General features: G+C 39.9%; 1 protein-coding gene across 2 annotated transcripts in view; it reads right to left on the bottom strand.

The window, feature by feature from the left end:
- The window catches only part of meis2b (Meis homeobox 2b), a 44,680-nt gene extending 19,677 nt beyond the window's left edge, over positions 1 to 25,003 (bottom strand). The window contains exons 1-9 of one of the 2 annotated variants that reach the window (XM_089022259.1): positions 24,816 to 25,003; positions 24,633 to 24,732; positions 24,163 to 24,395; positions 23,654 to 23,795; positions 23,432 to 23,482; positions 23,169 to 23,219; positions 22,023 to 22,169; positions 14,424 to 14,538; positions 654 to 793 (exon numbers count right to left, since the gene is read on the bottom strand). In XM_089022259.1, the coding sequence (XP_088878385.1) occupies positions 654 to 793; positions 14,424 to 14,538; positions 22,023 to 22,169; positions 23,169 to 23,219; positions 23,432 to 23,482; positions 23,654 to 23,795; positions 24,163 to 24,395; positions 24,633 to 24,644 (891 nt within the window). In that variant the 5' untranslated portion in view covers positions 24,645 to 24,732; positions 24,816 to 25,003. Of the gene's footprint in view, positions 1 to 653; positions 794 to 14,423; positions 14,539 to 22,022; positions 22,170 to 23,168; positions 23,220 to 23,431; positions 23,483 to 23,653; positions 23,796 to 24,162; positions 24,396 to 24,632; positions 24,751 to 24,815 lie in introns of both variants that reach the window. The other variant, XM_089022258.1, reaches the window with a different exon arrangement.
- Between the last annotated feature and the right edge of the window lie 990 nt (positions 25,004 to 25,993).

Below are 25,993 nucleotides of genomic sequence, written 5' to 3' on the forward strand. Positions count from 1 at the left end.
GGCAGGCTGATTGAAAACCAAATTCGCCCTAGGTGGGAGTGTGAAAGTGGCTTTTTGTTTGTCTCGGTGTGTCTTGGACAACCAATTCAGGGTGTCCCCTGCCTAGTGCCCGAAGACGGCTGGGATAGGCTCCAGCACCCCCCGCGACCCTAATGAGGATAAAGTGGTCTGTAAAATGGATGAATGGATTTTGACTGGGAGGAGTGTCGGTGCTATTTGACTGTCGTCGGTGGAAAGCCATGGGGCGATTGTAGTTTTTGCGCCTGTAATAGGGATCATTTTTCACAGCCCTGTTTTGTTTTCCAGAGATGTTGGCGCTGTTGGACAGACAGTGTTGGCACGGCTGAAGGATTATCTAGTAGAGCTGAGGATAACTAAAGAGGATGCCAATTTTGAACTGAGACTCGGCGCTAGGAATTGAAGCGGATTTACATGGGACAGGAGAAGTCAACCAATCTCTTTTTTTCGTCAATGCATGTGACAGCTTTGTTTTGACTTTCAAACTTTGCTTGCATGAGATATGGGCACATTTTTAGCATGACGCCTTTGATCCATGGGTGATGGGACACTTTGATCCTACTTTAATAGCATTTATTTTCCTTTTTTCTTTTCAACCCCCCCAATCACACCCCTTTCAATTTTGCGTTTCTTACTGTAAGGTGCTGGAATAGCCACGCTCTCATGATATTTGTAGCAACTTTTGGAAAGATGCCTCTTTTCTTCTGCCTCTTCTTGTCTTGGTCATCTTCATCTCCCGTACCTGGTGATGCTAGGCTGTTGTCTAGGCCATCTCCTGTCAAAAAAAAGAAGAAGAAAAAGCAAGAAGAGTCAAGAAAATATTTCATCTAAAAGTGGGGTTGTATTCTTGTGTGAAATGGCACCACTTCCCCTCAATTCTGTCCGATTCCCGCAGACATCAGATAATGAAGAGGAGTTTGGAGTGCGGGAGCTCAATAAGAACCAAAGCTATTAATCCAATCTGAGTCACTGGCTTGACATGAAGTCATAACTATAGGACTTGTGTGCCCCAACGTAAAATAACGAACGCTCGTTCAGACACTTACACGACATGTAACGTGACCGCGATTTGAATGGAGACAAAGAAAACGAGTCAAACGCAAGAACAGAGTCTAACCCAAGGATGAAGCGCAATCGCATCAAGCGACATGAGGTTGCACGTTTGGGCGCTGAGGCAAAAACCATGGTGGATGAGTTGGCGAGGCTAGAGGGGATAGGAAATTCATCACCATTGTGTTCCCATGTGTTCGGCATACAGTGATACCTCGGCTTACGAACGCTTTAGCTAACGGACTTTTCGCCGTACAAACATTAAATTCGCGAGAATATAATCTTGGATTGGATTGGATTGGATTGGATTTTCCTTTATTCGTCTCGCAGTGCAGAAATTTACATTTCACAGCAGCAAAGTTATGAAAGAAATGAAAGTAGAAAAGCAAAACACAGGAGCTGCTGGAAAGGCAGCCACTCTCGCGCGCCGTCTTGAAGTCAAAAGAACAAAAAAAAAAAAACTAAATAACAAATAACATGACAACACAAAGACACAGAGAGACATTCATTCTTAAGCACTTTCTGTACCCTCTTTGTTACATAAAGCAGTTCCAGATGAAAGAGGAGAGGATCAAAGCGTCTCTTCACCAGTGGATCAGGGACATCATGGTGGAATGTGCACGTCGACTACAAGCTAAATGTTGAAAGCAAACACGTAGCTGTAGCATTCAATGACGAAAAGAGATCGTCTCACATCTCCTGTCCCCCATAAATCAGCTTCAATTCCATCCCGCGACAGTTCCATATACACATCAGCGCTCTGTGCTGACACTCCTTCCTTCTTATCGCGGGCTCCTCAAGCCATTTATCCATCCAGCCACAGACTGTGCAACAGCACCGACCTTCCACTGAACAAAGCGGGGCTGTGAAGATGCTGCCCATTACAGACGTAAAAAAGCACAATGGCCCCTTTGGTGTCCAGCGATGACAGTCGAATGGCACCGACATTCCTCCCATTCAAAAACAATACTGGCAAATTCATGCTCCCGAAAAGGTGCAACCGCTCAGGACAGTCTCCTCCTTGTTGAATGTCGTGGTCAAAAATGCTGAAGAACAATCCGTATCTGTTCCACACGACGCACAACAACACAAAGTGACAAAAGAAAACACAAAAACAAGACAAAAACAACAAAAACAGCAAGGCTCATCAGAGCACTTGCTGACGGCTGCCTACTCGGGCGCCATCTTGGACTCTTGGCATTCGAACTAGTTTTCGGGAAACACATAGAGCGCCACAATGGCTGGCGGAATAGTTTTCGGCGGAAGAACACCAAACCACACGGCCGAACAGCGCCACCGTGGCTGCTGGACTACTTTTCCACACCCACTTTCTTTGAGTGCAGACGTGGTTTGTTATCAAGTGGAGTACTTTTGCTATTATGGGACCGAACAACACTCCTCCACAGGCTAGTGTTCTGCCGAAGAGGACACAAAACAAAATTACAGTCGAGCAGAAGAAGGAGATCATCGAAAAACACGAACGAGGGGTGCGTTTGTGTGACTTAGCGTCCCAGTACAAGTATGCTAAGTCGACCATTGCTACGTATGACTAAGGGTGTTTCTGTGTTGTCTAAGCAACTGTCTCAGGCAATAGAAGAGGTTGAAAAACCTCTGTTGATTTCGATTCACGAAAAGCAGCTGGCAGGGAACATTGCGAGTGGGAGTATTATCACCGAGAAAGTACGGCAATTTCACTCAGATATCATCAAGTGTCAACTACATCAACGACCATCACAAAGGGAAATAAAACGACTTTATTTTACAATACCGTTTATTTCTTTAATTACAATACAATAGCACATTTATTTTACATAAAATAAGGTATATATTGTGTAGTTTTAAGGCTTATTTATGTTTTATGGGGACCTGGAAATGGATTATTCTAATTTTCAATGGTTTGCTATGGGAAATTAATGTTTGGAAGACACACTTTTCACCTTACACACACTTTCTGGGAACCAATTCAAATCGTAGGCTGAGGTATCACTGTACATCAAATCTCCCCCATGTCCCTCCCCCACCATTTCAACCCTCACAATCACAACGTCTGCGTCGGGATCGTCTGCATCTCTGGATCCCGCCATGAGCAGTATCCTTGTTTGATTTCAGAAGAAAGCTGCAGCGCGGATCAAGGCAGGAGGATTCCTTTTAAGCCGAGATTTCCGCCCCTTCTTGCCTACGCTCCCCATCTTGCGGCGCGAGGGGCACTCAGCTACCACTCCGCCATTAATTGTGCATCAGCCGAGATGATTTACTTTTAACAGTGGTGGTTATTTTTTCTTGCCCTCGGGGCACAGTAGCCTTGAAAGCCTGCCTGGAGGGCATGTGAATAATGCATCTGAGAGACTCCTCCCCCGAGGGGGGACACAAACCCTACTTTTCTTAAGATTTGCCCGAGCATGTCTTTTTGTTTTTAGGGACGCATCAATCAAGCGCATCTATATGAGCCATATTCATGAATAAATATTTCAGCTAATGAATATTGACATTCAAAAGGATGTGTTCCATGGATGCGTGGAGGCAGGGGGGTGGGGGGGGGGTCTGGCGGGTGAAGAGGGGGGATTGTGGGAGTTTTGACGGATGGCATCCTGCTCTGAGTCACAAGACAGTGAGAGGTGAGAAAGCCTCTGTCCTTCACTCAACTCTGTTGATGTCTGCTTGTTTTTTTTCTTAGATAATTTTGTTTGAAAACGACCTCTCTCCAGCTCTTTAACCCTCTCATGCACCAATAATTCACTTCCGGGTTGAGTGAACACCGGCGTGTCTGGCTGTCGCTGCTCACCCGCAGAATTGCTTTTCTCATCCAGTGACCGTAAAGTGTTTTTGAGAGTTTTGAAAGGTACTTATAAATGAAACGTATAATAATCTCATCTCATCTCATTTTCCGTACCGCTTATTCCTCATTAGGGTCGCGGGGGTTGCTGGAGCCTATCTCAGCTGTCTTCGGGCACGAGGCGGGGGACACCCTGAATTGGTTGCCAGCCAATCTCAGGGCACACAAAGACATACAACAGTCACTCTCACACTCACACCTAGGGACAATTTGGAGTGGTCAATCTGCCTGCCATGCATGTTTTTGGAGTGTGGGAGGAAACCGGAGGACCCGGAGAAAACCCACGCGGGTCCGGGGACAACATGCAAACTCCACACAGGGAGGCCGGACCGGGACGCGAACCGGCGACCTCTGCATTGTGAAGCCGGTGTGCTAACCACTCGACTACTGCCCACGTATAATAATAATAATAATAATAATAATAATAATAATAATAATAATAATAATACTCAAATACTCAAATAGATAGAAAGCTAGCTGGCCAATCATTAGCCAACAGATACCGAGCTAGATAGCCAGTCAGCTAGATAGCTAGCCAGCCAGATAGGAAATAGATAGCTAGCTAGTTAGCTAGCTAGCCAGCCAGCCAGATAGCTAATAGATAGCAAATAGCTAGCAAGTGATGATAATAATAATAATACAGCCTTTAAAATCCACCCAAGGCGAGCAAACGCTACACCAGAATCGTCACGACCACTCCGGACATTTTGAACCAAATATTACCAAGAGTAGAAGCAGAATTTAGGGTGACCCGACTTCTATTCTATGTGGTTCGTATTATTATTATTATTATTATTATTATTATTATTATTATTATTATTATTATTATTATTATTATCTGCCATTGAAATTTGATGTTCTTAAATGAATGGCAAAATGCAATAAAAATTCACCATTTAGTATGAATATTTCTTGATTTGTGTATCTATCTATCCAGCTATCTTGCTAGCTATATAGCTAGCTAGCTATTTGCTATCTAGCTGGCTGGTTATCTAGCCCGATATCTATAAGCTATATAGCTGGCTGGCTAGTTATGTAGCTAGCTAGCTATTAGCTATTTATACAGTGTTTTGAAAGGCGCTTATAAATGAAATGTTCATCTTTTAAGTACAGTGATACCTCAGTTTCCGAACCCCTTGGCTTACGAACTTTTCAGTTTACGAACGTTAAATTTATGAAAATTTTACCTTGGCATACGAACTTTTTTCGAACACGGAGCTGCCTCAATGAGTGATGTGTCGTTGGCGAAAGAGACCGTTCTTCTAACAACAAAATGGCAGCCAATTGTTTTTCTCCTCTATTCCCCGTCCCCAGTCTTCGGTTAAAGAACATAGATGGTTTGAAAGGAGAGTAAAAGAAGCGATTTTCATAAAACAACTAAATCCTTAATTAAACCGGTTTGGTGGGGTGAGGTTCAATTTGGATCGTTCATACAATAGCCTGCTGAGTCAACATAGGGTTAGTAATACTGATGAGGTGATACCGGTCGAAATGGGGCAATCAGGCCAGTCGTTAGTCAGAACGACAGGAACTATCAGTGGAGCAGCTGCAGTGGGTAGTCCTCTGCTCCCCCCAATCTGAAAGCAGGGACCTATCATAGCAGAGTCCGGCACCGCCATGTCTGGACAGTAGGGATATATATATATATATATATATATATATATATATATATATATATATATATATATATCTTGTTTTCTATCCTTTCACTCCCACCCCAACCCCATCCCTCTTCAATTGCTGCTGTGGACTGCAAATTTCCCCATTGCGGGACGAATAAAGGTATTCTGATTCTGATTCTGATTCTGATATATATATATATATATATATATATATATATATATATATATATATATAAAGGGCGTAAACTACCAGTAAGTTTGTTGACAAAGTCCGACACCTTCAAAAAAGTACAGATGACGGCTGAAGAAACCTTTTCATCGATGGACCACTCCTGTACGACTGATAGCTTACACAGACCTACAAGGGATCATTCCTCAATATGGTGAAAGAAGAAGGCTACGTTCCTCATCAATCAGAATCAGAATCAGAATCATCGTTATTGCCAAGTATGTAGAACACACAAGGAATTTGTTTCCGGTAGAACACGCTGCCCTAGTATTATCATCAAAAAATTGCTAAGTGGCACTATACAGTTCCATTTGGGCTATTGTTGAAAGAGTTCAAAGAGTTAAGAGAGTTCAAGTGTTTAATGCTGATGAAACCGGTCACTCCATTCCATCAAGCCATCAACGACCATCACAAAGGTAAATAAAACGACTTTACTCTACAGTACAGTTTATTTATTTAATTATAATACCATAGCACATTTATTATACATAAAATAAGGTATATTTTGTGTAGTTTTAAGGCTCAGAAAATTAGAAAGTAGAAAATTATGTATTATGGAGACCTGGGAATGGATTATTCTCATTTTAATGGTTTCCTAAGGGAAATTATTTTTTTGGGATACACACTTTTCGCCTTACACACTCTGTCTGGGAACCAATTAAGTTCGCAAGCCAAGGTATTACTGTATATAAGGCTAAATGCACCCCCCCCAAAAGTAAATAAGGAAAATAGAAAGAGCTCGGCTCAGACTAATTATCTCTGCGTATGGCATGTCACCCCACCACACCCCTTCCCACTTCACCCTGGTCTACCTCCTCTTCTCTGCTTGACTCATCCCTCTTTCTTGTGCAGCAGAGAGGGGAAAGCCGCAGGGCAGATCTTCTGCTACACTAATCGCTTCTGACTGCTTGCCGGCAACTCAGCCAATCTAAGCCGTGTGTGACGGTCCAGTCTCAAAGTCGTACACCCGTGCAATTCTGCCATGCCCCTACTCTACCCCCCTCCCCCTATGAACCGCCGCGCCGCCTCCCATTACTCTACCCACCCTCACGCCCCCCACTCACCCATCAAGCCACGCTTCACACTGCCTGCCAGTGTCTGCATGCGTGACACTAGAAGGTTGGAGGTGGAGGGCTGTGCATTACTGCAGGGATGGCTAGAGTATTCCCCCCAGGCGACAAAGAAAAACAACACAAAAAGCAGCACCCCAAGATAGGAAGAAGAGTCTTTCCTTTTATTGCAGTCTCCTTCCGGCCCGTACTGCTCTTTTCAGCGGTGATATAAGCATGTTTCTTTTATTTCAACACTGCCTGGAAGGCCGGTTCCAGATGTTTTATTTATTGGACAAATATTTCCCAAAATATGGCGATAGATTTCCATTTTGTAGCTTAATTGTGTGTTTTTTTAGAATGAATGTTCCAAATGAGGGCGAGTATAACTGCATTGACATGTCAATGCAGCATGACAATGACTGTCATATAAATAAAATCCATCCCTCATTTTGTATCGAAAATCTTTAACCCTTTCATGATAAAGAATGATAACCTGTAACCTGATAACATGATAAGCTGTCCACTGCAGCAAACGAAAGGGTTAATCGGGATGTTCTTGTGCCCCCCCCCCAAAAAAAAGCTATAATGTGAATATGTTTTTCTCAGATTTGTGTTTTCTGAAACGTTTGTATCAACTTTAAATAATAATAATAATAATAATAATAATAATAATAATAATAATAATAATAATAATAATAATAATAATAATAATACATTTTATTTCAAGTGCCTTTCAAAGCTCTCAGGGACACTTTACAGTCACAGACAAACATACATACAATAATAAATAAAATACAATTATAAATAAAATACAACAAATAAAACACTATTATAAATAGAAACAAGAGATACAGCTACACAGAAAATGCAATTTTAAAGTAAAGTACAGTAAATCCACGGTTACACACCTCTTTGCTTACGAACATTTCGGTTTACGAACTTTACATTTATGAAAATTTTACCTTGGCTTACGAACTTTACTTTGGCATCCGAACTTTTTTTGTACACGGAGCTGCCTCAATGAGTGATGTGTTGTTCGCGAACGAGCCGATCGTCTAATAACAAAATGGCAGCCGACTGTTTTTGTCCTCTATTCCCCTCCCCAGTCTTCGATTAAAGCCACGTCAAGAACGCAGCAGTGGGGGCCGGGGGGTTAAACATTAAAGAGACAGACGACAGTGAGAGAGTTTTGACTTTGATAGTTCAAAGAGTGTAGACAGCAAGGTTAAAATATCACTGCAATCAGGCTTCTCAAACAACCTGCACAAGTCATCTGTACACTTGATGCAAAAAGCTATTAACCCAGCTAAACAGAACACAATTGATGAGGAACCAGATACAATTATCACAGAGAAAGCACCTACAAGGAATCATTCGTCAAGATGGTGAAAGAAGAAGGTTACGTTCCTCATCAAGTGTTGAAACCGGCCACTCCATTCCATCAAGCCATCAACGACCATCACAAAGCTAAATTAAACGATTTTATTAGACAGTTCAGTTTATTTATTTAATTATAATACCATTGAACATTTATTATATATAAAATAAGGTATAGTTTATGTAGTTTTAAGGCTTAGAAAATTAGAAAGTCAAAAATTATGTTTTATGGGGACCTAGGAAACCATTATGGTTTCCTATGGGAAATTAATTTTTGGGATACACAGTTTTTGCCTTACACACTCTGTCTGGAAACCAATTAAGTTCGTAAGCCAAGGTATCACTGTAGGTGGGTTTTGAGATGATTTAAAGCAGGTTGCTGTTATCTCACCTCAAATAGAAGTGGTTTCATTTTTCATTTCACCTATTGTGGGCATTTGTGCTTGATTTCTTTCATTTCCTCTCATGCTTTGCTCATTTAAGCACTGTTCCAGTGTGACAAGAAACCACGGGATGGTGTGTGAAAAAGACAAAGCGGGGAGCACTTAGCAGAACTGATTGCTGTACCCCATTTGCATCAGTGATACAAAGCCAGCACGCCTATCTAATGAGCTCAGCAAGTCCCTGATCCATCATCAATGACACCACACAGCTCTTTCCCTTATTAGGCATGATGCACAGCTTCAAATGGAGCGCTTTGGATTGTTTCCAAGTCGTGGGGAATACCTCTTGCCTGGGATATGAACATGGTTATTAAATTGAAAGCCAAATCAAGCAGTTTTGACTATGGCAAAGAGGATGGTAGTTAAAGGTCACGTCTCAACATGGAAAACCTCTTTGAGTGTATGTATATGTATATGTATATGTATATGTATATGTATATGTATATGTATATGTATATGTATATGTATATGTATATGTATATCTATATGTATATGTATATGTATATGTATATGTATATGTATATCTATATGTATATGTATATGTATATGTATACAGTGAGACATCGAAAACAGCTACAAGTACAGTGATACCTCAGCTTATGACCTTAATTGGTTCCCAGAAAGTGTGTGTAAGGTGAAAACTGTGTCTTCCAAAAATTAATTTCCCATAGGAAACCATTAAAAATGAGAATAATCCGTTTCCAGGTCCCCATAACACATAATTTTCGACTAAATTAGCCTTAAAACTACACAAAATATACCTTATTTTATATATAATAAATGTGCTATTGTATTGTAATTAAAGAAATAAACTGTACTGTATAATATTAGCCACAGTATTAACAATGGTCGACTTAGCGTACTGGTACTGTGCACTGAGAAACACAAACGTACACCTCGTTCGTGTTTTTCAATGATCTCTCTGCTCGACCGTAATTTTCCTTTTTGTCCTCTTCGGCTTAACAAGAGTCTTTGGTGAGGTCTTCTTCTGTCCCAAAAAAGCAAAAATATCCACTCCATAACAAACCACATCTGCACTGAGTGCACTTAAAGAAAGTGGGTGTGGAAAAGTAGTCCGGCAGCCACGGTGGCGCTGTTCGGCCATGTTGTTTGGTGTTCTTCCGCCGAAAACTAGTCCGCCAGTCACCGTGGCGCGCCGTGTGTTTCCCGAAAACTCGTGTGTATACCAATAATTCTTCCCTGCTCAATATAAAGAGATGACAGATTGTAAAAGGTTGAAATCGGGGTACTATATTCGCCTGGATGGTCATTTGTCATTATCCAACAAATTCTTTTTTGTATGATGTTAGTCTGCTCTTTGCCCTGTTTTTGTGTTGCGACACATTCCACGAAGAAGGTAAAAACAAGGACCACAGACAGGTCAAATGTGGCTCCGACTTTATTCATGTTCAAGAGTTTTATTGCATAATGTGTTTCGATATATGCAAATGAAGTCGATATTAATATGCTTGCGTGTGTGTTGCCATTTTGACAATGAAGCTGTGATGTCATTGGAATTTCAGTGACAATTCCATGAAACATTCCAACCTGTTTCCCTCTGCCTTTTAGTCTGAGAGAGGAATTCTACATATCCTCTTCCTACCAATTCATATCTCAATGCGAGTGCACGGAATCTTTTGGACCTGTCTCTCTTCCGCCTTTTGTTTTATGTCCCTCTTTGTGATGGACATTGGAAGCTTCTCCTGGTCCACCCCCAGACCATTTCCAAACATTCCTCGGATAGCTCAGCCCCCTTAGCTGTGGTCAACACCAATAACCCTGGGGGTTGGAGGTATCAAAGGGATCCCTTTGCATATCACACGGCTTACAAGGAAACAACCAAATGCTGGGAGGCCACAGAAGAAGCACGCAGTCAGAAGCCCAACCACTAGCCACAAGTGGATGAGATCGTTTTCCTGTGGTTTGAAGGCAATTGCCATTGCCATGATGCTCTCAAACGGCATTGCTTGGTGCTTTCAGAAGACGGGGGGGGGGGGGGGGGGGTGACCTCTCTTGCCACAGCAACATTAAGATAAGCAATTGCTGGAATAACACATTTTGGGCTTCTCTAGAAAATGGGATTTCTCTGCAGAAAAGGGGCATACATTAACTCTCAATGGGGAGCTCAATTCATGTTCAACGTTAGAGTGTAGATATTATTTCATATTGTCTCCAGCTCACTAATGTCTCTAATAAGGACAAAGGGTACGGATGGATGGATGGATGGATGGATGGATGGATGGATGAATTGATTGATAAATGGATGATGGATGGATAGATGGATGGATGGGTGGATGGGTGGATGGATGATGAATGGTTGGATGGATGGATGAATGGATGGATGGTGAATGGATGGATGGGTGGATGGATGAATGGATCATGGATGGATGGATAGATGGAAGAATGGATAGATGGATGGATAGATGGCTGGAAGAATGGATGGGTGGGTTGAGTGGGTTGATGATGGATGGAAGAATGGATGGATGGATAGATGGATGGGTGGGTTGAGTGAATTGATGGATGGATGGATAGTTGGATGGATGGTTGGATAGATCGATGAATGCATGGATGGATGGATGGATGAATGGAAGAATGGATTGATGTGTGGGTCTAGTAAGTTGATGGATGGATGGATGGATGGGTGGATGGATGATGGATGGATGTTTGGATGGATGAATGGACGGATGGATGAATGAATGGATCATGGATGGATGGATCGATGGATAACTGGATGGATAGCTGGATGGATGGATGGATGGATATATGGATATATGGATGGATAGATGGATAGACGGATGGATGGATGGATGGATGGATGGATGGATGGATGGGTGGGTCGAGTGGTTTGATGATGGATGTATGGATAGATAGATGGATGGATGGATGGATGGATGGGTCAAGTGGGTTGATGGATGGATGGTTGGTGGATGGATGGATGGATGGATGGATGGATGGATGGATGGATGGACGGATGGATGGATGGATGGTTGGTTGGATAGATGGATCCATACATCGCCTCACTTGACCCACGCAAGTGGGGCGATGGATGGATAGATGGATTGTTGGATGGCTGGATGGATGGGTGAACAGATGAATGGAGGGAAGGATGGACGGGTTTGGATGGATAGATTAAAATATGGAAAATAAAGGGCTACAACCACCCATGTTGCGTGGCGTTATAAAATACAAAAAGTAATCATGGACAATCAGAAGAGTAACTTTGCACTGCTCCTAAAGTTTGATTTAGGTAAATACTGTATTGGCAAATGAACCCTTTTAGGGATGGCCGTTAGTACAGTAAACGACTCATCATCTTATCAGGTTACATGCTGCATGGTGCTCATCAGAAAGTTTGGAAAAGTTTTTTTGCTTTGTATTTATCTGAGTACCCCTCAATATGAGAGTTCCAGTTATGAAATAAATTGACTTCTATAGTCTGTTTGTGTTGGGTTTGATTCCCCCATATCAGAGCAGAGGCCCAGGTAGCCTCAGCTGGTAATACATACAGCCAGCCCTTGCAGCAGCAACTACAGCTCTGATCATTCCGTTCTCCACTCTGCCTTTGTTTCATATACATAAAATGTTCTGCCCTTTAAATCCCCATGGGTGGTATTCTGCACCCCCATCACCAATGTATTCTTTTCCAGGTCAAAAGGCCATGGACCTGGAGGTTTCCCCCACTGTTGTCTAAAAAAAGCCTGAAGGGGGAAAAAGCTATTCACATACAGGCTGGCTTTCGACACACACACTCACACACTCCTACAAAAAAGTCAAAACTACTTCCAACATGTTTATCCCAAGATGGTGCAGGGTAAAAATAGGTGCATTATCGAAGGAAAATTTGTGATTGGGGTTTGAGTGTCAACTTAATCTTCTCAGTTTCCCTTGTTGTGCAAAGCATCATCCTATTGTTCTTGTCAATACTCTGCCCAGCGATGTCTGATATGCAGAGGATGGAAAAAGTTACTTGATAATAATAATACATTTAATTTCTAAGTGCCTTTTAAAACTCTCAAGGTCACTTTATGTCACAGGTTGAGTTTTTCTGTGGGTGAGCAGCGGCAGCCACCCGCGCCAGCGTTCACTCAACCCGGAAGTAACTCAAATATATAGAAAGCTATCCAGTTAGCTAACAGATAGCTAATAGATAGCCAGCTAGACAGTTAGCTAACTAGCTAGATAGCCATATAGCTAATAAATAGCCAGCTACATAGCTAGCTAGCTAGACAGATAGCCAATAGATAGAAACTAGATAGCCAGCAAGATAGTTAGCTAACTTTAAAGTCAATTCATGTTTTGCTCTGGGGAAAAGGGGAGAAGAAAACAAAAAACAAAAAAAGTCTTAAAACTCTGATAGCCTCCAATTATCATGAATAGATTCAATGATGTCTTCTAAATGAGTCGTATCCAGGATAGCATTTTCATGAGATCTACCTTAATGAAGCAACTTTTACTTTGAATACTGTCCCAGAGCTCTAATTTGCCCAGGCCATACAGGTCAACCATCCCCCTCCCAAAAAAACAAACAAAAAATTAAACAAAAACACACAAGAACCTCTATAAACCCATTCAGGGACAGTGGTTACTCCAGTGGACAGTTTATCAGGTTATCAGAGTAATTAGATACATGTTGTTGTTAAAGTATTGTATTTCCATTGTATTGCTAGCTAGGTGGCTAGCTGGCTAGCTATTAATTTTTTTTTTTTTTTTAATTTCTCCCGATTATGACAAAATAGCGGATGGTGAATATTTTAGGTCGAACCACCCTGATCACCATTAGATTAGAGTGCAGTTGAAAAACATATTCTGTGCCTGTAAAGTAACATTGAGAGTTTTGAAAGGCGCTTATGAAATGAAATGAAAGGTATTATTATTAGTATTATTATTATCAATTGCTAGCTATTTGCTATTTATTAGCTCTGGCTGGCTAGCTAGCTAGCTGGTTGGCTAGCTAGCTATCTAATTATTATCTAGCTGGCTGGCTATTTAGCTAGGTATCCGTTGGCTAACAATTGCCTAGCTTGCTAGCTTTCTATCTATTTAAGTTACTTGCAGGTTGAGTGAACTCTGGCGCGTGTGGCTCCCGCTGCTCACCTGCAGAAAAACTTATCCTGTGACTGTAAAGTGACATTGACAGTTTTAAAAGGCGCTTAAGAAATGAAATGTAATGTGTTATTATTAGTATTATTATTATCATTTGTTAGCTATTTGCTATTTATTAGCTCTGGCTGGCCAGCTAGCTATCTATTTACTATCTAGCTGGCTGGCTATTTAGCTAGGTATCTGTTGGCTAATGATTGCCTAGCTAGCTTGCTTTCTAGCTATTTGAGTTACTTTGAGTAACCACTTTGAGTTGAGTGAACACTGGCGTGTGTGGCTGCCGCTGCTCACCCGCTGAAAAACCTTTCCTGTGACTGGTAAGTGACCATGAGAGATTTGAAAGGCGCTTATAAATGAAATTTATTATTATTATTATTATTATTATTATTATTATTATTATTATTATTATTATTATTATTATTATTATTATTATTATTATTATTATTATTTTGCCACTTTACAGCCCTATCCTTCTCTGAGCCATCCGAATGTAAAATTCCACACAAAACGTCTTTGTTGATGATCGTCATCCATTGTCTGATTATAAACAGATGCAATCAGGATCACGGGTGGATAAAGGGAGTACCTTAACGGTCATGAAATATCCCACCGAGCCACCTTTCGGCGGGACCCAACATGAAGGGAGGTCACTGAAAATGCAAAGCTTTGATATGGAGGAGACCTTGTGGGCTTTCTTACCGAGTTCACTGGTGTTGTCGCCACTCTGAGAGACGTGTCCCCCACTGGACGGTCCTGGGGTTCCTACCGAGGGTGTGGAGTGGGCGTCATCCAAATCTCTCCAGGATGCCGGGTTCTGAGAGGTCAGGGTAAGGTCCGCACACCAGGGGACAGGAGATAAGAAAATAAAAGTCAAGAAGAGAGGAGGGAGAAAGGGAAAATAGATCAGAAAGGTCCAGTAAGGTTCGGTACGAGGTCCATTGTGCAGTTTTACAAAGACATCTGCAAAGTGCGATTAGCATTGCAAAGCAGCGGGTTTACAACAGAACATGACTGAAAAAAAAATACCATTCTTCCTGCGTTGGACTCAAAATGAAACGCTGTCGAGAAAATAAAAGCAAATTATCGAGGATTTTAGTCAACTCTGCAGTATGTGAACCTTGTGACGCCTTGATCGTTTCTGTGAGCAGTTTTAGGGAGGAACCCTGTATTTATCGGGAGACTTAGTCAGGCCACTCAGACTGCAATAAGCTTGAGCCAAACAGTAGATCTCCCTCTTCAACCTCTTTGCGTCAGCTGTTTGCCTGATGGTGATCAGATGAAGAGCTCGGCAGATGACAACAAGAAGCACAGGGACAAAAGCGCAGTGTGAAGGAGGCATCTCGACGATGGCCCCTCTTTTCTTACCCCGACCGGAAAATAATTACAACTCCTCTGTAAACACAACGCCATGTGTTTTGACATTTTTTTAACCAAATGAAGGTCCTGTTTCTTCACCTCAGGTCGAATTACAATCAAACACAGCACAATGTGTGCATTGAGTAAATCATGTCTCATTCTTTCGTACTGTTAAGGGTTAACATTGAGCAGTTTGTTTTCAACGGAAATGTGAATATATACAGTATATATATTGTTTGTTTTACATGTAACATCAAATGCTCATAAGTCGAAATCCATTCAAAATCGCCGACACGAGGTCTATACGACAGGATAGTATATGATGTCAATCTGTTGTTTTTTTAAGCAACGTTTTCTATTAAATACTATTTAATACCAAACTGTTTACAGTTCATTTATAAATGTGATCACTTTTAGTGTTATTTTTATCATTTTATATTTCGTATTATTGATTTTTATTGCTGTATAACTGTACCTGTAATGTATACAAAACTGTTTACTGTACAATTCATTTATAAATCTTACACTTACCCTTTAGTGTCGTTCTTATCATTTTATATTTCGTATTATCGATTTTTATTTTATATTTAGATTTTATATAGTGGGTTAAAGAAAACACTTAAACGTAAAGAATACAGCTTTTGAAAAATCGCTCTCCCTGCTAATTGCCAGAAGAGGTCCGACACGCACGCTCGGACTCAGGCGGACGCCGAAGGGAAAAAAAACAGTTTACATTACTACAGGAGAGGTTGGCGAGACGGTATCTGCACTGTATAACTACTGCCTTGAGTGTAATCACACAGATTATTGCTGTGCGAGTGTGTGACATGCTGGCTGGCCAAAATTGTAGTACCCGTTGAGGTAGATGTAAAGAGAGAAGTCACATCGTAAAACAGAATATCACGTAGAGAACACCACAGGGTTTGTAGAGAGGATCAAAGACCACATATTGGAACCTGAGGAAACATTGGCATCTCACGATGTGACTTCTCTCTTTACATCTGTCCCAACCCCAGCAGCAGTCTCAGTGGTGAGGACGAGACAGCTGGCGGACGTTTCTCTGCATGAAAGAACCAAACGTAAACCGGACCACATCTGCCAATTATTGGATATCTTCCTTAATAGTACGTATTTTCAATTTAGAGAGAAATTATACAAACCAATTCATGATATTGCTATGGGCTCACCAGTTGCACCCATCGTGGCTAATCTGTACATAGAAGAGATGGAGAAACAGGCCCTCACATCCTTCCCGGGGACAAAACCTAGACACTGGTTTAGATATGTGGACGATACTTTTGTCATAATTAAAAAATTCAATCCTTCACATATCACCTCAACTCGGTAGACATCAATATTAAATGTACTCGTGAGGACATCAAAGAGAACCAACTAGCCTTTTTGGATTGTAAAGTAATTATGAAAGAGGACAGAGCGCCAAAAACAGAAGTCTTTAGGAAGGCTACGCACACTGACCAATACTGACTTTTCGATTCTAACCACCCTTTACAACACAAACTAGGAGTTATCAGACCCTCCAGCATAGGGCTAAACTAATACCAACAAGTGTTGAAGGTAGAGAAAAGGACTCAAAACATATCAGGAGAGCCCTCACAAACTGTGGGTACCCTCAGTGGTCATTTAACAAATGTCAGAAAGAAAGAATAGGGAAAGAAACCAAAAATTCTGAAGATACAAAAAGGAGAGGAATAGCAGTACTTCATATTGCAGGAGTTTCTGAAAAACTACAAGGAGTCCTTTGGCAACACAAAATTTTTACTTATTTCAAACCGATTAACACGTTACGGCAAAAATTAGTGCATCCAAAACATAGGCTGCCAAATGAAAAACAAAGAAATGTAGTTTATTCAATACATTGTAAGAATAAAAATTGTAAAAAGCAGTACATTGAGGAAACTAAACAAATTCTCAAAAAAAGACTTTATAAACATCGCAGGGATAATACTAGTGGCCTCAATCGGCAATACATATGCACCTAAAAGCTAGCAACCACTCATTTGACGACAATGAGGTTAGAATTTTAGCGAAAGAACATAGATGGTTTGAAAGGAGAGTAAAATAAGCGATTTTCTTAAAACAACTAAATCCTTCATTAAACCGGTTTGGTGGGGTGAGGTTCAATTTGGATCGTTCATACAATAGCCTGCTTCGGCAACATAGGATTAGTAATACTGATGAGGTGATACCGGTCGAAGTGGGGCAATCAGGCCAGTCGTTAGTCAGGACAATAGGAACAATCAGTCGAGTTGCAGGGAGTAGTCCTCTGCTCCCCCCCAACCTGAGAGCAGGGAGTCCGGCACCACTATCTCTGGACAGTCGGGATATATATATAGGGTCTAAACTACCAGTAAGACTTTAGTTTGCTGAAGTTTCTTTGATAAGAAGCGAAACGTCCGACACCTTCAAAGAAGTACAGATGACGGCTGAAGAAACGTTTTCATCGATGAATACTACTACTACTACTACTACTACTACTACTACTACTACTACTACTACTACTACTACTACTAATAATAATAATAATAATAATAATAATAATAATAATAATAATAATAATAATAATAATAATAATCCATTCAATTTATAAGCACCTTTCAAAACTCTCTTGGACACTTTTACCGTCACGGGATAAGAACAAAAATGTTTTTCTGCGGGTGAGCAGCGGCAGACAGACACGCCAGCGTTCACTAGACCCGGAAGTAACACACACACATTTACTTAGAATTCATAATTTTAACTCAAGATGCCGATTTTTAACTCATAATTCGGACTTTTAACTCAGAATTCCGACTTTGAATTCAGAATTCCCACTTTTAACTCAGAATTCTCATTTTTTTAACTCAAAATTCTGACTTTTAACTCAGAATTCCGACTTTTAACTCAGAATTCCAACTTTTAACTCTGAATTCTGACTTTTAACACTGAATTCCGATTTTTAACACTGAATTCCGATTTTTAACTCAGAATTCCGACTTTTAACTCAGAATTCTGACTTTTACCTCAGAATTCCAACTTTTAACTAAGAATTCTGACTTGTAATTCAAAATTCTGACTTTTATAACTGAATTCTGACTGAACTCTGAATTCTGATTTTTAACTCTGAATTCCGATTTTTAACTCAGAATTCCGACTTTTAACTCAGAATTCTGACTTTTACCTCAGAATTCCAACTTTTAACTAAGAATTCTGACTTGTAATTCAAAATTCTGACTTTTATAACTGAATTCTGACTGAACTCTGAATTCTGATTTTTAACTCTGAATTCTGACTTTTAACTCTGAATTCTGACTTTTAACACTGAATTCCGATTTTTAACTCAGAATTCCGACTTTTAACTCTGAATTCTGACTTTTAACACTGAATTACGATTTTTAACTCAGAATTCCGACTTTTAACTCAGAATTCTGACTTTTAACTCAGAATTCCGACTTTTAACTCAGAATTCCGACTTTGACCTCAGAATTCCACATTTTAACTAAGAATTCTTACTTGTAACTCAAAATACTTTTTTGGGTGGGTTGACTGTTATACTAATCTATAATGATACTTATCTATAGATGTTTGCTTTTGTGGCCGAGGAGTGTATCTGAATCATGAGCGATCGTCGGACATTTAGGCTAATCAATCGGAACACTTGTTGGCCCGAGGGGAGAATGACGAGGACGCTGCATAGGCACATTTATATCTATCTACACACATTGACACAAACTGTAGAAGTCACTCTAAGCCAATGGGATGCCAGGATGATGCTTGATAATAGCAAATGGCAGAGCAGTGAAAACTATGTTGCGTTCAGGAATCTCAGAGCTGTGATTAGAAGGCCATATTGTATTTTTCTGTGTCGTATCTTGAAATTTCTTTCAGAACAAGAGGTGATACAGTGATACCTCGGTTTACGAACCCCTTTGCTGACGAACTTTTCGGTTTACGAACGTTACATTTTTGAGAATGTTACCTTGGCATACGAACTCTACCTTGGCATATGGACTTTTTTCGTACACGGAGCTGCGTCAATGAGCGATGAGTCGTTTGCGAACGAGCCCGTTCCTCTAACAAGATAATGGCAGCCGACTGTTTTTGTCCTCTATTTCCCGCCCCCAGTCTTCAGTTAAAGCCACGTGATTGGTCAAGAACGCAGCAGTGAGGGGGGTGATTGAAACATTAAAGAGACAGGCAGACGACAGTGAGAGAGTTTCAACTTTGACAGTTCAAAGGCAGAATGTAGACTGTAAGGTTAAAATATCCCATCAATCAGGCTCCACAAACAACCCGCACAAACCATCTGTACACTTGATGCAAAAAGCTATCAACCCAGTTAAACAGAACACAATTGATGAGGAACTACAGTAAAGTCTCGTGATATCGATATTCAAGGGAGTCCGAAAAAATATCGATATAACCGGGACTATCGATATATCCGACCCTGTTTGCATGTAATTTTCTCCGTGCGTGCATAGAAATAGTATCAATATAACCGGGACTATCGATATATCCGATATCGATATAACGAGACTTTACTGTAGATACAATTATCACAGAGAAATCACCGACAAGGGATTTATATATACATTTAGTATACATAAAATAAGATATATTTTGTGTACTTTTAAGGCTCAGAAAATTAGAAAGTAGAAAATTATGTTTTATGGGGACCTGGATTATTCTCATTTTAATGGTTTCCAATGGGAAATTAATTTTGGGGATACACACTTTTCGCCTTACACACTCTGTCTGGGAAAAAATTACGTTCGTAAGCCAAGATATCACTTTATTTTCCTGTTGAGGCGTTTTGTAACTTGAAAATGTCAAATGAAGAGCCCTTCATAAGTAGAGGTACCACTGTATGAAACTAAACTGAACAGTACTGTTTTGTAAAAACAGGTGCAGCAACTAAGAATGAATCCACCAAACTGTGTTATTTTAAAATAATACTAAAAGCGGCAACAACGGGGAGAATTGGGTTAACTCTAAAACCAGGTGATCCTGCTACAATGATTAATCCTGCCTCATAGCAGTTAAAGTTAACATACAGTACATATCCCATTGAGAGTTATCAGCGGCCAGGTTATCAGCAAAGACACACACCAGGCTAGTTAGGATACAATTAGCGCTTCTAATAGCTTTATGGCGCTTCCCTAACATTCACGTTCACTGGTGTGAACCTTCCCATGGATTTTTACAGCGGTTACAACAGTGGATGCCTTCATGTGTTATAATTGACAGGGTTTATGAAAGACTTCAATTTGATTTAAAAGAATATTTTTTATATTTGAGAAAGGTTGGCAGTGTAGTAAAGAATGTGAACAAAAACAAAGTTTGCTGTCAGGACTCATGACCATTTGGGCTTCAATGGATTGTAACTCAACACAATGCAGCAAAATGTTCTGCGTTTGTACATTTATAACCTGGAAAATAATAACTTATTTCAGCATATACAATAGAAAGAGAGAGAGAGAATTAATATACAATCAAGTCAAAATGTACTATCTTCCTTTGTTATTTTACAACAGCTAAAACACGCTACGAAGATGTCATGCATACATCAAGGCTGGGTGGAAAAGCTACAAAAGCTTGCGCTTTTGTCAGGTGCTTACAGAGTCTCTCATTATACGCACAATTGACATCCACTATCCACAAGCACACTTTCAGAACGGAGATGCGAGTTAAAGTTCATATTTGGGGCGTCAATCTTTGAATCCACACATCCCATCTGACCTTAAAACACCAATGTCCACTTATGGCGACTTTCTTCACACATGCACAGAAACACACATAACGCACATTTGTGTATGTTATATGATAACGAGAGAGACATGTTTTGAATAACAGTCTCAGTGACTTGAGAACCCTGTGTTAAATATTGAAATGGGAATGTTGTGCATTCTTAATGCAAAAGATAAAAAAATCAATACACTACCAACAACTCTTCTTTTCCTTTCGGCTTTTCCCTTCAAGGGGTCGCCACAGCAAATCAGTGTCCTCCATCTTTAGAGGTTTGAACCGCATGTTTGTTTTGGCCAAGCTTTTACGTCGGATGCCCTTCCTGACACAACCCTCTGTATTTATCCGGGCTTGGGACCGGCACAAGAAGACTTATGTCCTTTTGTGGCGACAGACCAAGCAACTCGCTCAGTAAAAGGCTCCCAAACACAAAATGGCCATCGGCACAGCAACATTCAAAAACTAAAAAATAGTTTTCTATCGATTAAATAATTTCATGAAATGTCCCTAAAATGAAACAACCAAGACTTTTGTATTAGCTTAACAAAGAAATTAACAAACAAACAAACAAACAAACACACAAATAAGCAAATAAATAAATAAATAAATAAATAAATAAATAAATAAATAAATTAATTACTTAATTAAATAAATAAATAAACATGAATATATACATTCAGACATAAAAACATACATACATACATACGTGCCTGCATGCAAGCATGCATGCATACATACATACATACATACATACATACATACATACATACATACATACATACATACATACATACATACATACATACATAAATATATAGATGATGCCTAAAAATATTCATGAACCATTTCAGAGACAGGGCTTATCATTTTTTAGGTTACAGGTTTCATGAAACGGTGATAAAAAATAGTTTAATTGGTACGACTGTATATGTTGAGTTCAATGGAATGGATGAGAAAAGTGTAACGGGTATACTCTACTCTTGTAATGGTATTAAAAAAAGGAGACTGCTCATACGCAAATACTGTACTGACCAATGACATCAAACATCGCATTGAATGAATCCACATAAAAAAACATATGGTGACAGAAATCCTTTCAAAGCCATTTATAAGCCTTTGGTACGCTCAAGACACCATAACAAATGATGAACACGAGAGTCTACTTTTCATTGCGACATCTTTATGATGCAGTAAACTCACATGATCTGCGAGGTTGGTGGAAGATCCCGACAGATCATCAAAATCCGATTTGCAGACATCCCGCTCCTCAATGACCAAGTCGATGGGCATTTTGCCTTTCAGGCAGCTGATGTACCGATGGCAGAAGTTATCACAAAGCTCATGCACCTATAATGAAACCAAATATGATTATAAATACTTCACTGATTTATTCTCTCTCTCTCTCTCTCTCTCTCTCTCTCTCTCTCTCTCTCTCTCTCTCTCTCTCTCTCTCTCTCTCTCTCTCTCTCTCTCTCTCTCTCTCTCTCTCTCTCTCTCTCTCTCTCTTTTTTAATTAGGCCATTGCACAGAAAATTGACTAAAAACGTTTTTTGGCATCTCTTTGCAGCTTTTATATACTTTTGTGGTTAAAGGGTTACTATCAATTCATCTAGAAAATACTTTGTGGGTCAAAGTTTACTCATGTTGGATAGAAAGGCATTGCTTAGGATAATTGTTTTTTTTAAGGTGTTTTGCTAAAGTCATGTTCCTTCATACAGTCATTTTGAATCACCTTAGCAGAGTTAAACTGGAAAAGGTGTCAAATTTAATGCATGCCTCTGGAGCCTTACGACACTTGTGCATGCAATACAGCGACATATATCAATATACCTTTTCTTGATACTTGCACTATGTACCGATTTTTTATGAAACAGTTTTGCAAATTTACAGTATACATCGCAGTTTGCTGACATTTTTACTATGCTTAGAATATCTTGTTTTTTTATCCTTTCAATCCCAAAACCCACCTATTTTCTGTATAGCTCTCTCTCCTGTTGTATTTTATTCATTGCATTTCTATTTATGATTGTATTTTATTTATTATAGTACCTATGCTTGTCTGTGACTGTAAAGTGTCCTTGAGAGCTTTGAAAGGCGCTTAAAATGTAATGTATTATTATTTATTATTATTAATCCCCCACCCTATCCCCTTTCAAATTTCTGCTGTGGACTGCAAATTTCCCCATTGTGGAACAATTAAAAGTTTTCTAATTCTGATATGCAAGGAAATATACAGCCAAACTTTGATTTATTCATCAACTGGTGTTTTGGTATGACAACGTTTTAATGTTATATGTTAATCTAAAACGTTCCATAATGTGGTACAGAGAGCATAAAAATGCTGACCTTTTCCAATTCCAGCAGATGAAAACGCAGCACTTGGATGGCTTGAATCATCTAAAAAAACAAAACAAAAAAAGAGGAAGCCATCAATCGACAGGGTGCATGGCGGCTTCGGGCGCTTTATAAAACGCTCGGTTCTGCGCTTTTATGAGTAAAACAATGATTTTAATAACTACGCCCTAAAGCGATGTGATTGCTCCAGGCGAGCGCGTGCGACGCATGCTTTCAATGAAACGAGAATGAAACGCTACTGTGTACTCACTCACCAAGTTGTCCAGCTCCGGGTTTGAAGAAAATAAAGGTTTTTCTGCTCGGATCTGAAAGTGCGGGGAAATAGAAAATATCCATCAGCTGTCGATTGCAACTATTTAGAAAAAAATATGATCATTTAATGGAGCAATAATATAATAATATCGCCTACCTCCGAAGTTGATTTATTCCTGGTACAGTGTTTTATTTCTCGTTAAGACTTACGTGTGCTAACTAACCTGTTTGGCAAACACCGCGATGTCTTCGTTGAAAGAATCCGAGGAGCACACGTCGCCGCCAGCTACTCCGGGTTCTCTGGGCGTACACGTCGCCAGCTCGCACTTCTCAAAAACCAGGGCGAGAAGCGGGAATAAAGGATGGCTGCAACACAGGAACGTAGAATTCGTCAAGAAAAAAAACCATCTGCGGCGGTCTTCGGTTAAAAAAAACTGCAAGAAGTTGCGAAAATAAAATAAAGTCGTGCTCATTTTCAACAATTTGAAAAACAATCAATGGAAAGGGATTGTTTCAAAACAAATGGAAATGATATATTAGCGTTTCGATCATTGTGGGAAATTATGTTGGTTTATTAGGGTTGTAAATTATGCTGTCTTCAGAGAGTAATTACCACTTCAAATTGGAATTGCTTGAAATAACTAAATTGGTTAAAAAGTGACTCATCCACGCCTTTTATCGCGCAAATTTCGTCATGCTGCCTCGCTATTTTTTTATATAAAAAAACGCATACCCGTAAATCTGGTCTTTGTCTCTTTTCAGGGCGTCATTGACCGCGCTACCCATGCTGCCCGGCATGATGCTGTGCGGTGCGTGGGCCCCGTAGTGCTGCGTGGGATGCGGGGGCGGGCCGTGGTTCAGGTGGTGGACCTGGGGTAGGGGACGCGGTGCGTGGGGGTCTCCGTACATGGATGTAGGGACTCCAACTCCATCCATCCCGCCTCCGTAATGAGCCAACTCATCGTACTTAGGTGATAGAAGGATACACGGATATGAATTTTGTGATGAATTAATAAGAACAACAATATATTGCCCAACAGTTCCACCATCCTCGGAATGTGATATCGATTACACGATTGTGTAATCGATATCACATTCACACCATTACACCATATTTATAACCACACACTACACATTTAGAACCTATCAAATGAATATTTACATATTTAAATTGAGTCTGAAAAGTTACGGTGTCTTACTTACCCTTTGCGCCATCGTTGCGCGCAACTTCCAAGCGCCAAAGAGAAATGAAGCCGAAGAGCCTGGATGGTTTTTAAAATCCAAGAGTCCCAAAAGTATATTCCTAAATGTAATTATAGTCCTGTTGGCAAGTCAAATTGAATGTGAATCAAATGGAAGTGATCAGAGAAAAGAAGGACTCATCACCTGTCGTTGGAAACTTGAGTCCTGCGCTCATTTGGAAAAAACAGTTGGTGTGTTTCATGTGCATCTAAGCATCAGATGTAAGTCTCGGAGAAAAAAAAAGAACACTGACTCTGCTGGTCAGTCCTCCGCTTGTTGGGAGTGGGTTCTCGGGTCCATGCGCGCCGATACGCTATCTGCTCGTAGGTTGGACGAGGAGCCACTTATATGAAACGAGTTAATGACGGAACTTGGGGCTGGCTGTATTCAGCCAGCCCACGTTTAACATCAAGCTAGCGTAAGAAACAATCCCAATTTCCGCTTACATCTTTCACAATAATAAGGCCACACTGACGCCAGGTATCAGTTACGTCGTGGTTACGTCGCATTGTGTGTTTTCATCGAACCAAATATGTCTAAATGTATTTTGGACAGTCGCCATTATGGCCTGAGGCGGTTCATCTTTCACAAGATAGCTTTTCTAAAAAAATCATGTTAATGTTTTTATTTTATGTGTAATTTTCCCCCCAGAGCGTTTCCCTCGCCGTTCGTCCGTATATTCTTCATGCTTTTATTTTAAAATAAGTTTCCGGTCAGTGTGATAACCACACGAAAAGATTAAACGCAGGCTGGGGATAGCACCACATTTTATTCCCGATGTCAGAAATAATTCCGTTTTTGTTTTCGGATTTTTTTTTTTTTTTTTTGATACATTACTCACTGCTTGTAATCATTAACTGTATCATGATGCGTATATATAATTTTTAAAACTTATATTATGTATGTTCGTTTTAATGTTTATTCATAACAAGGAAATGTTCTACATATGTCAAATACTCACGTTAAGAAGTTCCAACTATGGAACGATGAATTTGTGAACACATTTATTTATATTAATATTGCCTACACTGTACATTTACTTAAATGCGCCTGGCTATGAGTCATTTGACCATTTTGTAAGCCTCATTCGGTGGATTTTAATATCACTGGTTAATGTTTGGATTTATTAGGAGTTTTGTGCCCCATACTGGTAAATTGTTCAATTTTACTTGTTATATTATTTTCTGGCAATGGAATCCGCACACTCGTTTTATTAGATGATTTGTAATTTGGCAAAGGAAAGTTTAAGAACTAAAAGACATATTTGAATGTTTAAATTAACTATTTCAGATTTATGGTAAGTATTTAGTCACTTTTTTTTA

Source organism: Hippocampus bargibanti, linkage group LG19 (genome assembly GCF_051943395.1).
Source record: "Hippocampus bargibanti isolate YZ-2025 linkage group LG19, ASM5194339v1, whole genome shotgun sequence".
Lineage (NCBI taxonomy): Eukaryota > Metazoa > Chordata > Actinopteri > Syngnathiformes > Syngnathidae > Hippocampus > Hippocampus bargibanti.